The 20,208-nt window shown below is 35.1% G+C and overlaps 3 protein-coding genes and 1 long non-coding RNA gene across 4 annotated transcripts in view; all 4 read left to right on the top strand.

Moving 5' to 3' along the window:
- The first annotated feature begins 81 nt into the window (after positions 1-81).
- Positions 82-5,492, top strand: LOC126702918 (uncharacterized). The gene is made up of 3 exons (XR_007647881.1): positions 82-2,014; positions 3,760-3,858; positions 5,276-5,492. It is a non-coding gene; the product is annotated as an uncharacterized LOC126702918 (long non-coding RNA).
- Positions 5,493-9,256: 3,764 nt separating this feature from the next.
- Positions 9,257-20,208, top strand: part of LOC126702219 (uncharacterized) — a 45,661-nt gene continuing 34,709 nt past the window's right edge. The window contains exon 1 of the mRNA XM_050400876.1: positions 9,257-9,401. The gene's annotated coding sequence lies outside the window, so the exon portion shown is untranslated. The remainder of the gene's footprint in view (positions 9,402-20,208) is intronic.
- The window catches only part of LOC126702218 (uncharacterized), a 44,342-nt gene continuing 36,037 nt past the window's right edge, over positions 11,904-20,208 (top strand). The window contains exon 1 of the mRNA XM_050400874.1: positions 11,904-12,715. Coding sequence (XP_050256831.1) covers positions 12,170-12,715 — 546 coding nt within the window. The 5' untranslated portion in view covers positions 11,904-12,169. The remainder of the gene's footprint in view (positions 12,716-20,208) is intronic.
- Positions 13,969-20,208, top strand: part of LOC126702217 (uncharacterized) — a 101,803-nt gene continuing 95,563 nt past the window's right edge. Inside the window, exon 1 of the mRNA XM_050400873.1 lies at positions 13,969-15,707. Coding sequence (XP_050256830.1) covers positions 13,979-15,049 — 1,071 coding nt within the window. The 5' untranslated portion in view covers positions 13,969-13,978 and the 3' untranslated portion in view covers positions 15,050-15,707. The remainder of the gene's footprint in view (positions 15,708-20,208) is intronic.

A 20,208-nucleotide genomic window follows, 5' to 3' on the forward strand; every position in this document is an offset into this window, starting at 1 on the left:
CAGGTCTTTCTCATTCCCTTATAAGAATGAGCTGTCCCAGCGCTTTTAAAAACGCTGGGACAGGTCTCTCCATTTCCGTATGGAGAATGAGCTATCCCAGCGCTTTTAATAGCGCTGGGACAGGTCTCTCCGTTCCCTTATGAAAAGAGTCCTGTCCCAGCGCTTTTAAAAGCGCTGGAATAGGGTCCACCTATTCCAGCGCTTCTAAAAGCGCTGGGACAGGCCTCTCCAAAACGCTGGGATAGGTCCCTCGTACCACTTAAAAATTTTCAGACTTCCCACTTATTTTTTTCACCTTCCCACAACTTTGGCCTCTCGTTTTTGGTTTCCCTCTTCTTTGCTTCAGATGTTTTCCTTTCACCCACATTTTCTCTCCCTCTCTCTCTTCCTTAACCCATTTCCCCTCCTCCTCCCTTTTTCTTTACTCAAAACCCACCATTTTTTTTCCAAAATTTCAAACACAAAAATATTACCCAAAACCACAAACCCTACCCAAAGCAAGGTAAGTCTCTCTAGCTCTCATTTCTATTTTGTAGCAATATTTGTATATATATTTTTTTGTTAAATTTCTGGTTTTTTATTTTTGATTTTGGTTGAAGTTTGGTTTGGGTTATGTGTATATGTTTGTGTAACTGTTGGTTGATTGTATGGGTTTTAATTTTGGTTTTGGTTAAATTTTAGTTCATTTTGTGGCTTTTCATTTTTTATTTTGGTTAAAGTTTGCTTTATTTTGGAGGAAATGTAGGTGGCAGTAGTGCTAACAAAAATTTTCTCTAAGGTTTACATCAGAAATCGTTAATCTACCTCTGTACAAAGCAAGGTAAGTCTCTCTAGCTCTCATTTCTATTTTGTAGCAATATTTGTATATATATTTGTTGTTAAATTTCTGGTTTTTTATTTTTGATTTTGGTTGAAGTTTGGTTTGGGTTATGTGTATATTTTTGTGTAACTGTTGGTTGATTGTATGGGTTTTAATTTTGGTTTTGGTTAAAGTTTAGTTCATTTTGTGGCTTTTTATTTTTGATTTTGGTTAAAGTTTGCTTTATTTTGGAAGAACTGTAGGTGGCAGTAGTGCTAACAAAAATTTTCTCTAAGGTTTACATTAGAAATCGTTAATCTGCCTCTGTACAAAGCAAGGTAAGTCTCTCTAGCTCTCATTTCTATTTTGTAGCAATATTTGTATATATATTTGTTGTTAAATTTCTGGTTTTTTATTTTTGATTTTGGTTGAAGTTTGGTTTGGATTATGTGTATATTTTTGTGTAACTATTGGTTGATTGTGTGGGTTTTAGTTTTGGTTTTGGTTAAAGTTTAGTTCATTTTGTGGCTTTTTATTTTTTTATTTTGTTTAAAGTTTGCTCTATTTTGGAGGAACTGTAGATGGCAGTAGTGCTAACAAAAATTTTCTCTAAGGTTTACATCAAAAATCGTTAATCTGCCTCTGTACATTTTTTTTTTTAAAATTTCGATTCTCTGATATAAGGAAATTGGTATAACTTAAAATATTTCATCTATCTGATTATTACACTTAAAATCATTACCCTGTTGCTTGAAATCGTGTAGTTGGTAGTCATTTTCCCTTGCAAATATTGTCTTGATGGTGGCTTTGGTTGCTTGGCTCTACCTTGCAGATCTATTTGAGCCTTGTTTAGGGGCATTATGAGGCAATATGACAGTTGCAAATGCACTGGTGGAAACATATTATCTCTATTTAACTTATTATCCTCATTGTTTGTTAACCATCCTTTGTGTGATTATTGTTATTAATCCTCGAAAAACATATTTAATATGGACTGGTTGATACTATGTTATAAGACTGCTATGTTAATCATTAGGAGATAGATTGTTGCATAATTTTCTGCAAATAATTTTAATTTTGAGATTGCTTTATACTGAAACACAGGGCAGGCTTTTATTTCTTACTTGGCAACTGTAGTTTATATTTGCTATGTTGTATTGTAGGCTATTTCTGTGGCTGAAAGAGTTGCTGATGAGTGTTGTGAACCTTCACCAGGTTAGGATGGTTCTTTGGTTGGTTATCAAGTCCGTCTTGATAGTGCAAGGTGTTTATATGCCTGCTCCACTAATTGTTTTTTAATGGTGCTTATAATATCAGAGGCATCATCTTATATTGCTTTGATTGCATTTTGTTGTTATTTTCTCAGTATTCTATAGTTTGACACAATCCATTTCACTTATCTTAAATCTTTTTCAAAGACATACAGTTCTGGAGTTCAGTTGTGATTTCAAATCCTGCCTTATGTGTCTTTCTTTTTGGGTTTTTCTTTTGTTAGTAATCTGATGTTGACGTGTTTGGTTGAGATGTTCTTTATAGTATATAAACTAGCAGAGAGAGTTACTGATCACCATCAGTATACTTAGGACTAAACTGAAGTAGTAATCATGTTAGCAGTGCCAATTAAAATGTACCTTTCAGGTTATATATATATATATATATATGTCAACTGTATCACTTATATTTGCTTTAATTTTGTGATCTCAGGAGTGAAAAAACAAAGCTTCTTTTTTGTACCACGGGCATTCTTCTTAGAAAATTTGCCGTATGCCCTTCTGTCTGATTGGGTGATATTACTGAATCTATTGTAATCTCTTTGGTACTCATGCTAATTTTTGATTTCATATCAGATCTAAATTTTGATTGTCAAGTTGTTACCTATCCAAAAAAAATAAAATTATTGTTATGTTGTGGTGGTGGTTGTTTTCGTTCTAGTACTATAATTTTTCATGTCTATAAACTGTGTAGATGCTTGAAATGCTTTACTTCACGAACTCTTACCGATCTATTAATGGCAACCTAGCTATTTTAAATTCTCATTCTTTTTTCTGACGTATTTCTCTCTCTCTCTCTTCCCCCCCCCCCCCCCCAATTTTAGTGGATAAATCACAAGTCACTAATCTTTCTCTTTGTCATTCGCTTTTCTTGTTGCAGCCTTAAAAATCTAGTATGCTTAAGGGGTATTAAATATCATTCAAAGTTGAGTGAACATAACATTTATTTAAGATACTTCTTTGATTAAGATAAAAAGAAAAGCATATACTTGAAATGCCACTCCACTTTTTTTTTTTTTTAATGATTAAATGTCATTTAGAATATACTATTTTCTTTCATTTTAATTAAAGGATTATCCTAAATTAATTAATTGGTATAAGACTTAGTTTAGTTAAGTTGGTTGTGTTTCAGACATTACCTTTAATGATACATAATAATTATTTCACCAAATTGTTTCAGATTAATGAATTTCTTGTGATTACAGCCATTATTAGTATAGTTTAAAGCAGTCTTTAGAAGTGACTGCAGTCACTTCTAAAGACTATAGAAAAGTGGTCTATCATATTGAGAAATAAATAGGCAACAAATATCAATAAATCTTAGAGCAAATTACATTTTAAACCCTATACTTCAGAGGTGGTTCAAATTAAGGGGTGAAATTTTTTAGCATGTGTGTTTGTGTGTTGTGGCCTTATCTTGTCTTTTGGATTCATAATGAGCTGTTGAGGGTTCAGGCTAAAGCTTCCCTTTCCCACAATGATTTAAATTTTGTTTTTATGTTTTTTAATTTGTTAAAATTGATATGCTATTCTCTTAAGATATAGATAAAGATTTAGAAAGAGAACTTGTAACCTACTGGTTGTTGAATAGAATAAATCATGATAGTATGAGTATCAGATTACTAGCTAGTTCTTATTGACAATTTATTTTTACCTCTAATACATACATATATTTGATTAACTCTGCAGACTAACATTACTGCCATAGATAAAACAGTAATGGTTGTGTTGGATATTGAGAGACTTGCACAATCCTCAGATAGAGGTTGGGGGAGCCCAAAAGTGACTGTGAGTAGCAAATCCCCTACATTGAAATCTTCACTACTCAACTTGCATGAACTATAATTCAACAACTACTCTCTCACCTCTATTGTTTTAATCACATACCTTGTGCTTTAAGATTGGTTAAATTATTTAACCAAAAAAAAGAAGATTGGTTTAATTACAAACCTTTTTTTTTTAATCCATATGCTATTAACAATAATTAATAGAGGTGTGTCACATAAATGCCATGTGACTTATAAAAGTTATAAACCAATAATGGCCAGCATAATACGTCTTGAATAAAGTTTAGCACTCTTGTACTATCATCATTGTGTTATAACCAATAAAGTTTAGTTTAATTTTTTTTTTATAATGACAATACTTGATCCATTATATTTTCCAATTAGGAATTGCTGAAGCTTATAGTTTAAATTATTTAGAATTTATGAATGAACGCTTAGACTATATGTGTTCAAATTTTCAAATTACTATATGTGTTCAAAATTTTAAATTAACTATCTCTTGAAGAATATTATTGGACTTCTTCTATTTCTATGATATTATTGGAATTATATTCACTTAAGTATTTAAAATCATTTGAACTAAACAAAACATTAAACTGTTTACTACTAAACCTAGGACTCTTTAGTCTTTGCTTATAAGTTAGACACAGAAGTCTCATATAATGGTTTTTGTGTTATGAAATTGTATGATAAATTTCCCTTCTTCCATCACAAAGTTTTGGAAAGCTTGAACTACAATTATATTAAGGTGAAAATACATAAGTGAGTTTATGTTTATCCACATTTGTTTTTAGGATTCCCTATGAGTTTGGATTATTGGAATGACATGTGTTCATCTTAGCATCAATTATTTGATAATTATGAATTTGTGTGTTTGAAGTTCTATTAATTGTGTGCGACATATAGAAACTTTACCCTAGGTTGGGTAGGTTTTTTAATAAATTACAATTTATTTCTCTTTGTTTCTTAAAATTAGTGATTTGCTTTTATTTCTCTATTGAAATTATAGAGATTATTGGTGTTTGCTTTGTTTTGCACGTTCTGTTTCATGCCCAAAACCATGTTGTGCCTTATGGAATGTTGGAAAGGGGTGGGTTGGAAAAGGAAAGCGTAGCTTTGTTGCACAATTGTCCCACTGTGTTTGATGTGGTGCATTTGGAATGAGGGAAGTACACATGAAGTGATTTGAAGAGATGTTTAAAAATTTTAGGGGATATTGGATACTATATGTTTAAATATGCTACCATTATTTAGGTTTGAATGCATGTAGTGGAAGCATGATAACTAAGTTTATATTGAAAGTAAGCTCATTAATACATAAAATGATCTTGCGCATTGCGCAGGTTAAAAGCTAGTTGGATTAATTTACGTCATTTAAGTTATCATAGTAGTGAGCAATGGTCATTTCTCTTTTGCAGGAGTGGCAGCTTGTTTGAAGTTTACATTCTTCTTTCCGTGGGCAAACACTGGGATTGCCAAAGGGTGAGTAAGATCTACTTCTTAATTCCCTTAAATTGTAAAATAATGTGGTGGGTTGTTGTTTAGGAGCAAGCAGGTGGCTTGCATGGAGAGAAAAGGTGGAATATATTGGGAGTGTTGTTTGTTTTGTGAATGTTAACATATTGTTGTTCAATTTGTTGTATTTTTTCTAAGTAAATACATATAGTATGCTATGGTGGGTGGTTGTTGGAGAGAAAAGGTGGAGTATTTTCTATTAGGAGTATTGTTTGTTTTGTGACTTATATTTTTGAAACTCAATGTGCAATGGTGAAATTGTAGTGTAGGTGCGCCTCATAACATCCTAGACACTTGGGATGTTTTATTTTGTGTATATATAACATTCTAGACATTTGGGATGTAATTATAGATATGGTGTAATTAAATATATTTAGTTTCTTGGTTTAATGTGTCATTGTATTTGCTATTGGAAAATATGAATTGTGGTTCATTACCGTTGCTATAAAATAGGTATTGGAAAATATGTATTGTAGGTACATTACAGGTGCTCAAAAAATATAATTTTTAAAAAAAAAAAAAAATGACCTATCCCAGCGCTTTGAAAACCGCTGGAATAGGGTTTGGAATTTTTTTTTTTTTTTAAATGACCTATCCCAGCGCTTTTGAGAGCGCTGGAATAGGTATCGCCTATGCCAGCGCTTTTGAAAGCGCTGGTATAGGCCTTTTAAATTTTATTCATCCATGACCTATACCAGCGCTTTTAAAAGCGCTGGCATAGGTACAACCTATGCCGGCGCTTTCAAAAGCGCTGGCACAAGTAGTAAAAACGCTGGTATAGGTTATATTCACATTTTCATAAAGGCTATCCCAACACAAGTAAAAACGCCGGAACAGGGTTTGAAAGCGCTGGGACCTATCCCGGCGCTTTTGAAAAGCGCTGGTACAGGTCCGCGTGACCCTATCCCCACACTCAAAAGCCAGCGGTTTGAAGCGCCGGGAAAAAAAACGCCGGGATAGGAATTTTGACCCTATCCCAGCGCTTTTTAGGGCTATCCCAGCGGTTTTGAAAATGCTGGGATAGCCCCATTTTTTTGTAGTGCATTTAGCCCCCAAAGGTTTTGACTAAAATGAAATCATAAGAGTTCCATCCAAAGTATCCTTAAACAATTAAATTTGGACAAAATCTTAACAATTTCAACAAATGTAGCAATTGAAAATTTGTGGATTAAATTGTGATCGAGCCAAAACACAATTATGGAATATATAATGTATGCATGTATGAGCTTACGTATATTTTCGACATCCTTTGTAAAACTTAGCACATTTTGTCCTCAATGATTCAGTATTTTCTTCCAAGCCTTGTAACTGCATTATACCAAAACAATAATTTCTAATCAAATGCTAATTAAGGACAAACTCACAATGCTGAATGCGTTTGACATGGTTAATGCTAATTGAATAAAAAATCATGGTTGATTAATATTAGTGCATAGATTAACAACAATAATGATTTAGTAATTAGTATATTAAAATTTGAACAAGGAAAAAAAAAAAAAAAACCTGTTGGCGGAACATAGGAGAATCGTCAAGTTTTGAGAAATGCATTTGGGAAAATCTGTGGCTGCTAATCTCTTTTTGAGTTTTGTAGAGCAATGAATTATCGGATAATGTAATCGTTTTCCAGTCAAGAATGAAAGAGAAAGAGAGAAACAAATTTTCTCGGTGTTTAGTTTGGGAAGAATAAGATTAAAATTAATTTAAGTTAATAAAATGGTGATTAGTTTATGGGCTTATGGTTAATAATAAAAGGAGATGGAGGAGATGCGCATTTGGAGGAGGCTGTATTTGCTGTTTTTAACTCTTTAAACGAGTGTTTTTTAATTTTTGTCTGTTACAAAACTTTTAAACTAAATAGTAGCGACATTTCATCCCTGTCCACTCGCTACATTTCTCTTACCCGCGTTTTTTTTTTTTTCTCTCTCTCTCTCTCTGTCTCTCTCCTCCCTGTCTTTCTCTCTCTCTCTCTCTCTTAATTAAATAATTAACTCACACACGCTACTAAAAACGCGACCAATAATCACGTTTTTTTAGCTGCGTTATTAAAAAAAACGGCTAAAAAAAATCAAAATCAAAATGAAATTTTGCTGTTTGTATAGACGGCAAAATTTGATTTGATTTGATTTTTTTTTTAATTTAATAATTAGAGATGAGGTTTGAACTCTAGATGTTCATGTTGAAAAAACTAAGAAATACCTACTAGAGTTATAACTTATAAGACTCTTGACAATTCTTTAAGAATTATATCTTAATTATTTAGTAATATTTTATTGTTTATTACCACCTAAGTTAGGGTGTGCATCAAATCCATCAACCTGATGAAACGGACCCAACCAGATGTTTTGGGTTGGTTTTGGTGGGTTAGGTTGGGTTGAAATTTTTTTGGAATATAAATTAAGCACATTATATGAAAATGTAATAATTTATTGAAAATTTTGTTTAATAATTGATGGAAGCCTAATTTTTTACAAGGTATAAATATTTATACACAATCCAACGACCCATGTAGGTTGGGTTTGGTTGATTTCTACATGTGTAATGGGTTGGATTGGGAATTTTTCAACTCGTCAAAGTTAGGTAGGGTTGAAAAAATTCTCCAACTCGACTCATATACACACATACCCTCAAAAAAACCTATTACAAAGACTATATCAGTCACACGCTCTTTCTTTTAACAAAACTTAGTTACAATTATTGTATCTTAATTTTCTCAATTAAATTCAAAATTAAATTACAAATTACATCCTTAAAGTTTATGGTAATTATGATTTTTTGCCCATTTTTATTTAAAAATTAGATTTTGGTCCCTAACGTTAACTTGATTAAAGCACTTCCATCCATTTAGAATCTCTTGAGCGAACAAAGTGTGACTCCTAAATTATTGAAGATTCTCACTTATTTTTTGGGGGATTCATATTATTTGAAAACTTTTCATTTTATAAAAATCAAATTGTGTACAAGATACAAACTATCACGTTATTTAAATTTTTTAAATAAAGTGCCAATTTATACAACTTTGAATATGTAAAAGATCCATTTTCATATCTTATACTTATATTTAAAAAATGAAAAATGCCAAGGCTACTTCAAATCTTACTAAAAAGAAAATGTAGTTAATGAATATTGAAATTACTCTTTTTATTTATTTATTTATTTTTGTAATTGGGGACACATTTATAAGTTTTAAATGTTCAAATTTGTAATATTTCTAACAAAACTCTCATAAATTACACGTGATATTGTGCCACTTTGATAAAATGACAATGACAGGTGGCCCTAGAGATAGTCACAAGAAAGAAAGAAAACCATAAGAACAAGAATGTGAATTGCTATTCACCAAGGCTGCAAGACTGCCCACTTTGAAGGGGATAAGGAGATGCCAAAGTTGTTATTGACTCTATTAACATTTTAGACTTACACCTTGGCTTGGATTTTCATTTGGTTGTAAATTGTAATAGATATTGGAGCTCTTCTTTGCAAGTTTATTGTTGTATCATTTTCCTTTAGCCTCGTATCCTTTAATGGATTAGATCATAATTTCTTATTGAGGACCTTAATCTATCAACTCTATCTTTTCTTGGACTCTTGTAGATGCTAACGGGCATGTTACCTTATTTTTATTTATTTATATATGAAATAAAAATCCTACTCTAGCCTAGTATATATGTCAATACATGTATGAACTCTGGCTTTGTTAATAAAAATATCATTATTTACCCAAAAAAAAAAAAAAAAAAAAAAAAGATAAGATAAAAAGAGATGGTGAACCAAAGGAGAATCCAAAGCTGGGCTTATTTTGTTTTTTCCTAGTGAACAAAATGGGCCAAGTCCTGAGGTAAATGGGCTTGGATGGTTCATAACGTGGCCCCTTGGTTAGCTACTGCCACTGCCACTGCCATTGGATACAAACTACAACACAGCATTTCCATGGTAAAGGCTAAAAGCAGCTCCATTCTGCCAACTGGGAATTGTGTACTTCAACACTCACTGTAACCTTGAGAGTTGAAAGATAAAGGAAGAAGAGGAAAGGTTAAGGTTCTCTTCTTTTATTTCTATTTTGAATTGCAACAGACATTGGTCTTTTGTCTTGGAAAAAACTTTCTGGGTTCTTTTTCATTGTGTTTCAGTTAAGGTTTTTGTTCTTGCTTATTTTATTTATTTATTTCTTGTGTTCCCTTTTGGTTGGTGGGAGAATGGTGGTAAAGTAGAAGGAAAAATGTGAGAAACTGGTGGGACATGATATATATCATGTTAACTTAGCTCATTCTGTGATTATGATGTATCATAAAGTATGTGATGGAGCTATATATGCTATTTCATGAATGAAAATGTGTACTTGATTATTATATCTTTAGAAAGTTATATTTTTTTTTGGGGGTCATTTTTTGTTGTTGTTGTTGTTCTGGTATTTTGCTTGAATGGGTTGAGGATTGTTGTTATGGGTATGTAAACAGAGACTTTGAATTGTGTGACCGATCAATAATATATATTTTTTTGATGGGACTGATCTATAAAATTAGTTTATGATATTGTTTCACATACAATGTTCGTGAAAATGCCTATCTAAAACAAGTATTGTATTATGAACCAGTGTTTATTCAGTTTTCTGTTTCAGTGGCCTCATAGGTCAAATCTGCTAATCCATAATTGAAATTTTATTTTGCTAATTTCCTCATAAAACATAGTTACTCTTGTATAGTTTAGCATGGAAAAAGTAGCTAGAATTAATGGTTTTGACTGAATGCTTCTCATATCAACTTAGAGCATTCAGCTTTTGGTTTTAATCTCTGGGTACTGATCACCATACGAAAACATGAGTTGAGGTTAACTGAATGATACAAATATTGGCAGTGGATATATATATACACACACACACAGGAAGCCTTTGTTGTGGGTTTGCTGAGAGGCAACTTTAGGTGGTTTTATTTTAAATTTTGTGTTAAATTTCTTACAGCCTAGTGGGGTGGAATATTTTTGTAGCTTTCAAAAGTTTGCAATAATGCATTTGTTTTGGTAATGTCTCTGTTAGGGTGATTCTTATTGTAATCATTTTATAATTATCTGTCATGATAGAGGTTTTACAAAGATGATTCTTATTGTACACATGGAAACAATGATGATGTTTCCCTTAGGCTGCCCATGAACAATGATGTTTTTGTTGGTAAATATTGCCTTAAGAACCTCTTCCAACTCTTGCTAGTGATAATTTTCCACATTGTAAGTTATACATTTTCCTCATTGTTGATGTCAATTTCATCTATCGCTTTGATTGCAGTTTCAATACTTGGCTGATTTGGAATCACTAAATTTGGGATCATTTGGAGTTGGTTACTGAATTTGAGGATATTTAGAGGATGCTAGACATGAACGAAAATAGAGTGAAGGCTCTTCTAGAACAGCGAGATGCTGAACAAAAAATTATTAGTAGTAAAGACTATACTGGTGCCAGGTTTAACTTACTCAAGGCACAACGGCTTTTTCCAGCAGTTGATAACATTAGCTCAATGATGACTGTCTGTGACATGCTATCTGCTTCCAATATTACGGTTCCTGGTTATGGAATTGATTACTACTGGGTTCTTCAGTTTAAACCTTATTCTACAATGGATGCTGTTAAATCTCGTTGCCAATGGCTCCTCACATTGCTGCAACCTATCAAGAAAACATTTCCTGGCACTGAATTGGCTCTGAAACTTGTAGCAGATGCATTCTCCATTCTATCTGACCATGAGAAACGTTCTGCATATGATTTGACAAGAAAAGCTTTTTGGGGGGATAATCAATCTTTTAATAAAAGAGAATTATCCTGTCAAAATATTGCAAGTACGGAAGCAATGAGCAATGCTCAAAACTCTTCTGTGTGTCAGAGTGGTTTTTCAAGCCAAAGTTTGGGTGGCAGCTGTAGAAAAACTATGATATTTTCAGAAGACATTGGAACTTTGGGATTCAAACTTCAAAATTCTCTTGATGTTGAGCAGCAACATGATAGAATTATTTGTCAACAATCATCCAGTAAGGTTTCTGAGGATTTGAATTCTAGAGGGAACATTAGAGGGGACACAGATTTGTCTATAGACGATATAAATTTGTCAACATCACAGCCCATCAGTTTGGAGGAGAATTTTTCTTGTTTTTCAAAACCTTTGGCACAGAAAAGGCCTTGTCAGGACTACTATACCTTTGAGAATGACAGAAAACCTGAGCATTTCAAGGTAGGTCAGATCTGGGGTGCTCAATATAGAGCAAATCTACCCCATAGTTTTCGGTATGCTCGAGTTGCTTGCAAATTAGCACGATCAGTTCTTGTTACATGGTTAAAGCCAATCCCTATTAGTGTTGGTGAGAGAAGATGGTGTGATGCTGGCTTACCTGTTGCTTGCGGGTCATTTGATTTGAATCCAGAGATGAATGATGGAGAGAGCTGGCCAGTGGTCTCATCCTACAAATGCTCATGGATTCGTGGCGTCACGGATGAACAATTTGATATTTACCCCAAAAGAGGTGAGATTTGGGCACTGTATAAAGCTTGGAACCTTCATGAATGGGCCCATGATCTTAGTTTTGTAAAAGGATGTAAATTTGAGTTAGTTGAAATTCTCTCAGATTTTTCAAAATATTTAGGTGCAGATGGTGCATGTTTGGTGAAAGTAGATGGTTTCAGAAGCATCTTTGAGAGACAAAAAATTGGAGGGAGTCCTGTCACTTTCCATATCTCCCCGGATAATCTGTATATATTCTCTCATAATATCCCGGCATATAGGTTTAAGGGTGGAGAAATTGATAAAGTTGTTGATGGGATGTTTGAGCTTGATCAGTTGGCCTTGCCTGATAGTATGTTTCAGGAGATTATTGACTCCCAAAAGGCACCAAAGAATGGGATTGCTAGTAGTTTTCCTATTTCTATTCCATTGGGAGGACTTCCTTCCCCAAAATCATCTCCACAAGACAAACTTTTGAAGCCTAGTTGGTCATTAAATGATTTTGCCACAGGTCAGGTATGGGCTGTGAACAGTGGAAAAGATTTTTTGCCACGGCAGTACACCAGAATAGATGATATAATTTCTGAGAGCCAAGTATGTGTGACTTTCCTAGAACCTCTACCCATTCTTGACCATGAGATTGACTGGAAGAAAGAAAACCTACCCATAGTTTGTGGGAAATTTAAGGTTAGTGGAGCTAGTGTCAACCTTGAAATGTCACAGTTCTCCTATAATGTTAACTGCCAAAAAAGTACTGTTGAGCCAATCTACGAAATTTACCCGCTAAAAGGTGAGATTTGGGCCATGTACAAGAACTGGAATAGCAAATGGAAGCGTTCTGATTATGAAAATTACCAATGTCAGGTTGTCGAAATTCTGTCAGACTTACACAAAAGGGATGAGATAACAATTGCCAAGCTGGAAGAGGTGAAGGGTTGCCTAACTTTCTTCTATAGGCTACAAATTGATGGGTTTGATGTCACTCATCCAGTTTCCCAATCAAAGATGCTTGGTTTCTCTCACCGAATTCTTGCTTTTAGAGTTCCTGGAATTGGGAAATATGACATTCCAGAAAGCTCTTGGCACTTGGAACCAAATGCTTTACCTCCCAAACGAAGAATATGATATCAAGATAAACCTCATGGTGTTGCACCATATAATACTGAACATGATTTCTAAACATGCGTGCATTCTCTACCTCTTGTGTTCAGTTCAGTGTAGTCTCTGTTGATAAAGGATTAAACTAGAAACAGTGTCACTCATTAAAGAATGTGGTACGTATTTTTATTTTGAAAAAGGTTATTCTAGGTGGGCAGATTTCCCTGTGATGTATAGAACTATGAATTCTAAACCAACACAAATGTCAGGACAACATGAATGCCAAAGAGATGTGTTTCAAGGCTTTGCTTATGCATTCAACCTATGAATAATTCTTAATTTCTATTACAACCAAATCCCAGATGAAACTTGTCAGGTTTCCAAGCTCCACCATCACATATGCAACCCAGATCACAACTTTGTGGAAGTCAAATGAGTTTAAGAGGCATGAATACTTGAACAGATACACTAATGGAATGCCCATTTGGGAAAATTGTGTGCATGTGTGCGTATATATATATATATATATATATTTACACAAGTATTCGCCCACTAACCCACTCAGTCCCAACCAAGCCGAATTGGAGTAATAAAATGCTTTGAAATTGTTTTCTCAAAAAAAAAAAAAAATTGCTTTGAGATTGTTACACCCTTTTAATAACCTAATAATTGTTAAGGAATTAAAAAAGAGGAAATAAAGTGTTTTAACTTAGAAAAAAATAAAAAATAATTAATTTAGAAAATTCCAAACGACTGGCAAACTTTGTAGCTTTATAGAGAAACCTGGAATTAACTTTTCTTTCCTTAAAACAAGAGAGAGGAAAAAACAAGGGGAAGGTTTTGCAGAAATATCTCCAAAATTTTCACAATCCACATGAGAAGTTAAGAACCAAAGCTACCCAGGGAAAATCCGAAGCTGGGTTTATTTTGTTTTTCCCAGTGAACTAAATGGGCCAATTCTTGAGGTGTATGGGCTTGAGTTGTCAGTTGGGCTGGACCATATCCTCCTACCCCAAAAAATTCTTAGTAATGACTATACTGGTGCCAGGGATAACTTACTCATGGCACAAAAGCTTTTTCCAGCAATTGATAACATTGGCGCAATGTTGGCTGTCTGTGACATTCTATCTGCGTCCAATATCAAGTTTACTGGTTATGGAATTGATTACTACTGGGGTTCTTCAGCTTACGCCTTCGTCTACATTTAATGCTGTTAAATCTTGTTATCAAAGTCTCCACACATTGTTACAACCTATCAAGACAAAGTTTCCTGGCACTGAATTGGCTCTGAAACTTGTGGAGGATGCATTCTCCATGCTATCTAACCGAGAGAAACGTTCTGCGTATGATTTGAAAAGGAATGCATGTAGGGAGGATTATAAATCTTTTAATATAAGAGCATTATCCTGTCAAAATATAGCAAGTAAGGAAACAATAAGTACTGCTAACAACTCTTCTGTGTGTGAGAGGAGTTTTTCAAGCCAAATTTTGGGTGGAAGTTGTAGAACAACTACGATATTTTCAGAAGACATTGGAACTTTGGGATTCAAACTCCAAAATTCTCTTGATGTTAAGTGGCAGTGTGATAAAATTATTTGTCAGCAACCATCCAATAAGGTTTCTGAGGATTTGAATTCTAGAGGCAACATTAGAGCAGACACAGATTTTTCTATAGGCCGGATAAATATGCCAACATCAAAGCCAATCAGTTTGGAGGAGAATTTTTCTTGTTCTTCAGAATCTTTGGCACAGAAAAGGCCTTGTCAGGACTACCATACCTTTGAGAATGATAGAAAACCTGAGCATTATAAGGTAGGTCAGATCTGGGGTGCTCAATATAGAGCAAATCTCCCTCATAATTTTAGGTATGCTCAAGTTGCTTGCAACTCAGCACGATCAGTTCTTGTTACATGGTTAAAGCCAATCCCTATTAGTGATGGTGAGAGACGATGGTGTGATGCTGGCTTACCTGTTGCTTGTGGGTCATTTGATTTGAATGCAGAGATGAATGATGGGGAAAACTGGCCAATGGTCTCATCCCACAAATGCTCATGGATTCATGGTGTCACAGATGAACAATATTTACCCCAAAAGAAGTGAGATTTGGGCTCTATATAAGGATTGGAACCTTCATGAATGGGCCCATAATTCTAGTTTTTTTGAAGGATGTAAATTTGAGTTAGTTGAAATTCAAAAAGATTTTTCAAAATATTTAGGTGCAGATGGTGCATGTTTGGTGCAAGTAGATGGTTTTAGAAGCATCTTTGAGAGATAAAAAATTGGAGGGAGTCCTGTCACTTTTCATATCTCCCCAGATAATCTGTATATATTCTCTCATAATGTCCCAGCATATAGGTTTAAGGGTGGAGAAATCGATAAAGTTGTTGATGGGATGTTTGAGCTTGATCAATTTCCCATGCCTGATATTATGTGTCTGGAGATTGACTCCCAAAAGGCACCAAAGAATGGGAATGCTAGTAGTTTTTCTAGATCTATTCCATTGAGAGGACTTCCTTCCTTGAAGTCATCTCCAGAAGACAAACTTTTGAAACCCAGTTGGTCCTCAAATGATTTTGCCACAGGTCAGGTATGGGCTGTATACAGTGGAAAAGATTTTTTGCCACGGCAATACACCAGAATAGATGATATAATTTATGAGAGCCAAGTATGTTTGACTTTCCTAGAACCTCTACCTATTCTTGACGATGAGATTGACTGGAAGAAAGAAAACATACCCATAGTTTGTGGGAAATTTAAGGTTAGTGGAACTAGTGTCTGTTAAGATTTAATGTTTTATTTTATAATATTTAATTGGAAGTATCTTTGGATATTTGGTAGTTTGACCAAGTCTATAGGATATTTGGTTATTTGATCTCAGCAAGATTTCATGGCTGTGAAGTGTCTCACGTTGCTATCCTAGCTTGTAGGAGTTGTGGATAGTGCTTTCCTATTTTATAGTAGTTGTGGTTAATGCTAGATAAAGTGTTGTGATGTAAAGCCTATTTATAGGCTCTTTTGTTTATCAATAAAATCATTCAGCTTTTATCATTCAACAAGTCCCTTTCTGCCTTTTGTTTTTTCTTTGTATCAGAGTCCTGTGCCAACACGTCCCTTTTGCTTTCTATTTTTCTTAACTCTGTATCAGTGGTATCAGAGCCAGTGAGAAAAGCACGAGAGAAAGAGTCCTCAAATAGTATTGATGGCTTCAGATTCAAACTTTGTGCAGGCGGCAATCCCACGCTTTGATGGTCACTATGACCATTGGAGTATGCTAATGGAGAATTTTCTTCGGTCCAAAGAGTATTGGCCAATTGTTGAATCTGGTATTCAAGTACCAGCACCAAATACAACCTTGTCAGATGCTCAGAAAACAGAGTTGGAAGGGAGAAAGCTCAAAGATTTAAAGGCAAAAAATTACCTTTTCCAGGCAATTGATCGTCCCATCTTGGAAACAATTCTTAGCAAAGAAACTTCCAAAGATATTTGGGATTCAATGAAGAAAAAATATGAAGGCTCTGCTAGAGTGAAGCGTGCACAGCTTCAAGCCTTGAGAAGAGATTTTGAGACTCTACAAATGAAGGATGGAGAATCTGTCACCAGCTACTGTGCCAGGACTATGGAGATTAGCAACAAAATGCGTTTTCATGGTGAGAAGATGGAAGATGTCACCATTGTTGAAAAGATATTGCGTTCTCTGACACCAAAGTTTGATTATGTCGTGTGTTCCATTGAAGAATCGAAAGACATAGATGCATTTTCCCTTGATGAACTGCAGAGCTCCTTGCTGGTCCATGAACAGAAGATGAACCGAAGTTCAACTTCAGAGGAGCAAGCTTTAAAGGCTTCTATCTCTACTCATTTCTCAAACTCTAGAGGAAGGGGTAGAGGTAGAGGTAGAGGAAGGGGAGAACGAGGCAACAGAGATGGCAGCAAGCATTTCAAAGCCGATGATGGACAATTTCAGAGCAAAGGCAGAGGACGAGATCAACATTTTGACAAATCCAAGGTAGAGTGCTTTAGATGTCATAAATTTGGTCATTATCGTTCTGAATGTTATACTAGGCTGCCTAAAGACAAAGAAAAGGAACCGCAATTGAATTTTGCTGAAAAGAAGGAAGTGGAAACTTTGTTAATGGCTGTTCAAGCTAATCAAGAACCTGAATCTGATGTTTGGTATGTGGATACGGGCTGCAGTAACCACATGTGTGGAAGTAAGTCTTCTTTTTCTTACTTAAATGAATGCTTTCTTTCTTCAGTACGTTTTGGTGATTGTTCCACTGTGAAGGTGATGGGAAAGGGTGATATAGAGATAAGAACCAAGAATGGTTTTGTAGAAACAATTTCTAATGTCTTTTATGTTCCTGACTTGAAAAGCAATTTGTTAAGTGCTGGTCAATTGCAAGAAAAGGGTTATATTATCACTATTCAAAAGGGTGTTTGTGAGATTTATGATCCTACTAGAGGAGCCATTGCTGTTGTGCAAATGAGTTCAAACAGGTTGTTTCCATTGAAGATTACAAGTGTGCAATCTTGTTTGGTAGCTGAAGTAAAAGATTCTTCTTGGTTGTGGCATTTTCGTTATGGCCACCTAAGTTTTGGTGGATTGAAGACCCTCCAACAGAAAAATATGGTGGCAGGTCTTCCTCAGATTAGTATTCCTTCTCAAGTTTGTGAGGAATGTGTTGTTGGCAAACAACATCGTTCTCAATTCTCCCAAGGGAAGTCATGGCGAGCAAAAGTAGCTTTAGAGCTAATTCATTCTGATATATGTGGCCCGATTACACCATGTTCTAATGGAGGTAAAAGATACTTAATTACCTTCATTGATGATTATACTCGAAAAACTTGGGTTTATTTTTTACAGGCAAAATCAGAAGCTTTTTGTGCATTTAAAAGCTTCAAGGCTTGTGTGGAAAATGAAACAGGAAACACCATTAAGACCCTCCGAACAGATCGTGGCGGAGAATATTGCTCAACCGAATTTGAAGTTTTTTGTGATGATCATGGCATTCGAAGAGAGTTGACAGCTGCTTATACACCTCAACAAAATGGTGTATCAGAGAGGAAAAACAGAACCATCCTCAATATGGTGAGAAGCTTGTTGACAAAAGGGAGAATTCCAAAATCTTTTTGGCCTGAAGCAGTAAATTGGAGTATTCACATCTTGAACAGAAGTCCTACATTTGCTGTTCAAAATATGACACCAGAGGAAGCATGGAGCGGAAGGAAACCTGTTGTAGATCATTTCCGGATTTTTGGGTGTATTGCTTATGCCCATATTCCAGATGAGAAGAGGAAAAAGCTAGATAACAAGGGAGAAAAATGCATTTTTCTTGGTGTTAGTGATAAGTCAAAAGCTTATAAACTATACAATCCTAGCACCATGAAAATTGTCATCAGCCGTGATGTGGTGTTTGATGAAGAAAGCACCTGGTCATGGAATCAAAATGGTGTTAAAGAAAGTATTCTAGCAGATTTTGATGATGAAGAGAAAGGGCAGCAGCCTATGGAGAATGAGCAAGAAGAGGAAGTCACTCAAAATGTTCCAATGGTTGATCAAAGCCCACTTGTAGCTGAATCACAAAGGCCTCAACGTGTTCGAAAAAGACCAGCATGGATGCATGATTATAATGTAGCTGGAATTGATCAATCTGAAGACCCACTCACTCACTTTGCTCTATTTTCAGATTGTGATCCTACCAATTTTGAAGTGGCTGTCACAGAACCAAAATGGAGAAAGGCTATGGATGCTGAAATTACAGCCATTGAAAGAAATGATACTTGGGAGCTGACTGATCTTCCAAAAGGGCAGAAAACAATTGGTGTAAAGTGGGTTTACAAGACAAAGCTGAAGGAGAATGGTGAGGTTGACAAGCACAAGGCACGCTTGGTTGCTAAGGGCTACAAGCAAGAGTTTGGTGTTGATTATAAAGAAGTTTTTGCTCCGGTTGCAAGGCATGATACAATCAGATTGGTGATTGCTATGGCAGCTCAAAACTCATGGCCTATCTTTCAAATGGACGTGAAATCAGCATTCCTCCAAGGAGATTTGAAAGAAGAGGTATTTATCGATCAACCTCCTGGTTATATAAAACTTGGCAATGAGCATAAAGTGTATAAGTTAAAGAAAGCTCTATATGGATTAAAACAAGCTCCACGGGCTTGGTATAATCGTATAGAAACTTATTTTTTGAAAGAAGGATTTCAAAAATGTCCTTATGAACATACACTTTTCATAAAAGTTGAGGATGGAGGAAAGATGCTCATTGTTTGCTTATATGTAGATGATCTAATCTATACTGGAAATAATACAACCATATTTGAAAGCTTTAAGAAATCTATGATGGTTGAATTTGAAATGTCTGATCTTGGTATGTTGCATTACTTCCTTGGCATAGAAGTAGTGCAATCAACTAATGGGATCTTTATTTCTCAAAAGAAGTATGTGCAAGATGTTTTGGATAGGTTTCAGATGAAGGATTGCAATCCTGTAAGCACTCCAACTGAGTTTGGCTTGAAGCTAAACAAAGATCATGAAGGGAAGAAGGTGGACAGTACACTTTACAAGCAAATTGTTGGTAGTTTGATGTATTTAACTGCAACAAGGCCAGACATAATGTATTCTGTGAGTTTAATAAGTAGATATATGGAGAATCCAACAGAAATACACTTGTTAGCTGCCAAGAGAATCCTTCGTTACTTGCAAGGAACTAGAGATTTTGGGCTGTTCTACAAGAAGGGTGAAAAGTCAGACTTGTTTGGGTTTACTGACAGTGATTATGCAGGAGATCAAGATGATAGAAGGAGCACTTCGGGCTATGTTTTCATGTTAGGAACAGGAGCTGTTTCATGGTCATCAAAGAAGCAGCCAATCGTCACATTGTCAACCACTGAAGCTGAATTTGTTGCAGCAACAGCTTGTGCTTGTCAAGCTATTTGGCTGAAGAAGATACTTGAAGAATTGCAGTTCAAAGAAGATGAACCTACTCTTATTTACTGTGACAACAGCTCAGCAATAAAGCTCTCAAAGAATCCTGTTCTACATGGTCGAAGCAAGCATATAGATGTGAAGTATCATTTCTTGAGGGATCTCACGAATGATGGAGTTATTAATCTGGTTTACTGCAGAAGTGAAGACCAGGTTGCAGATATTCAGACCAAGCCTCTCAAGTTGGCTACATTTGTGAAGCTACGTGGTCTACTTGGAGTGTGTTCACATGCTGCCACAAAGGAAGACTTTGTAGAGGGTTGATTTTTTC

Source organism: Quercus robur, chromosome 10 (assembly GCF_932294415.1).
Source record: "Quercus robur chromosome 10, dhQueRobu3.1, whole genome shotgun sequence".
Taxonomy (NCBI): Eukaryota; Viridiplantae; Streptophyta; class Magnoliopsida; order Fagales; family Fagaceae; genus Quercus; species Quercus robur.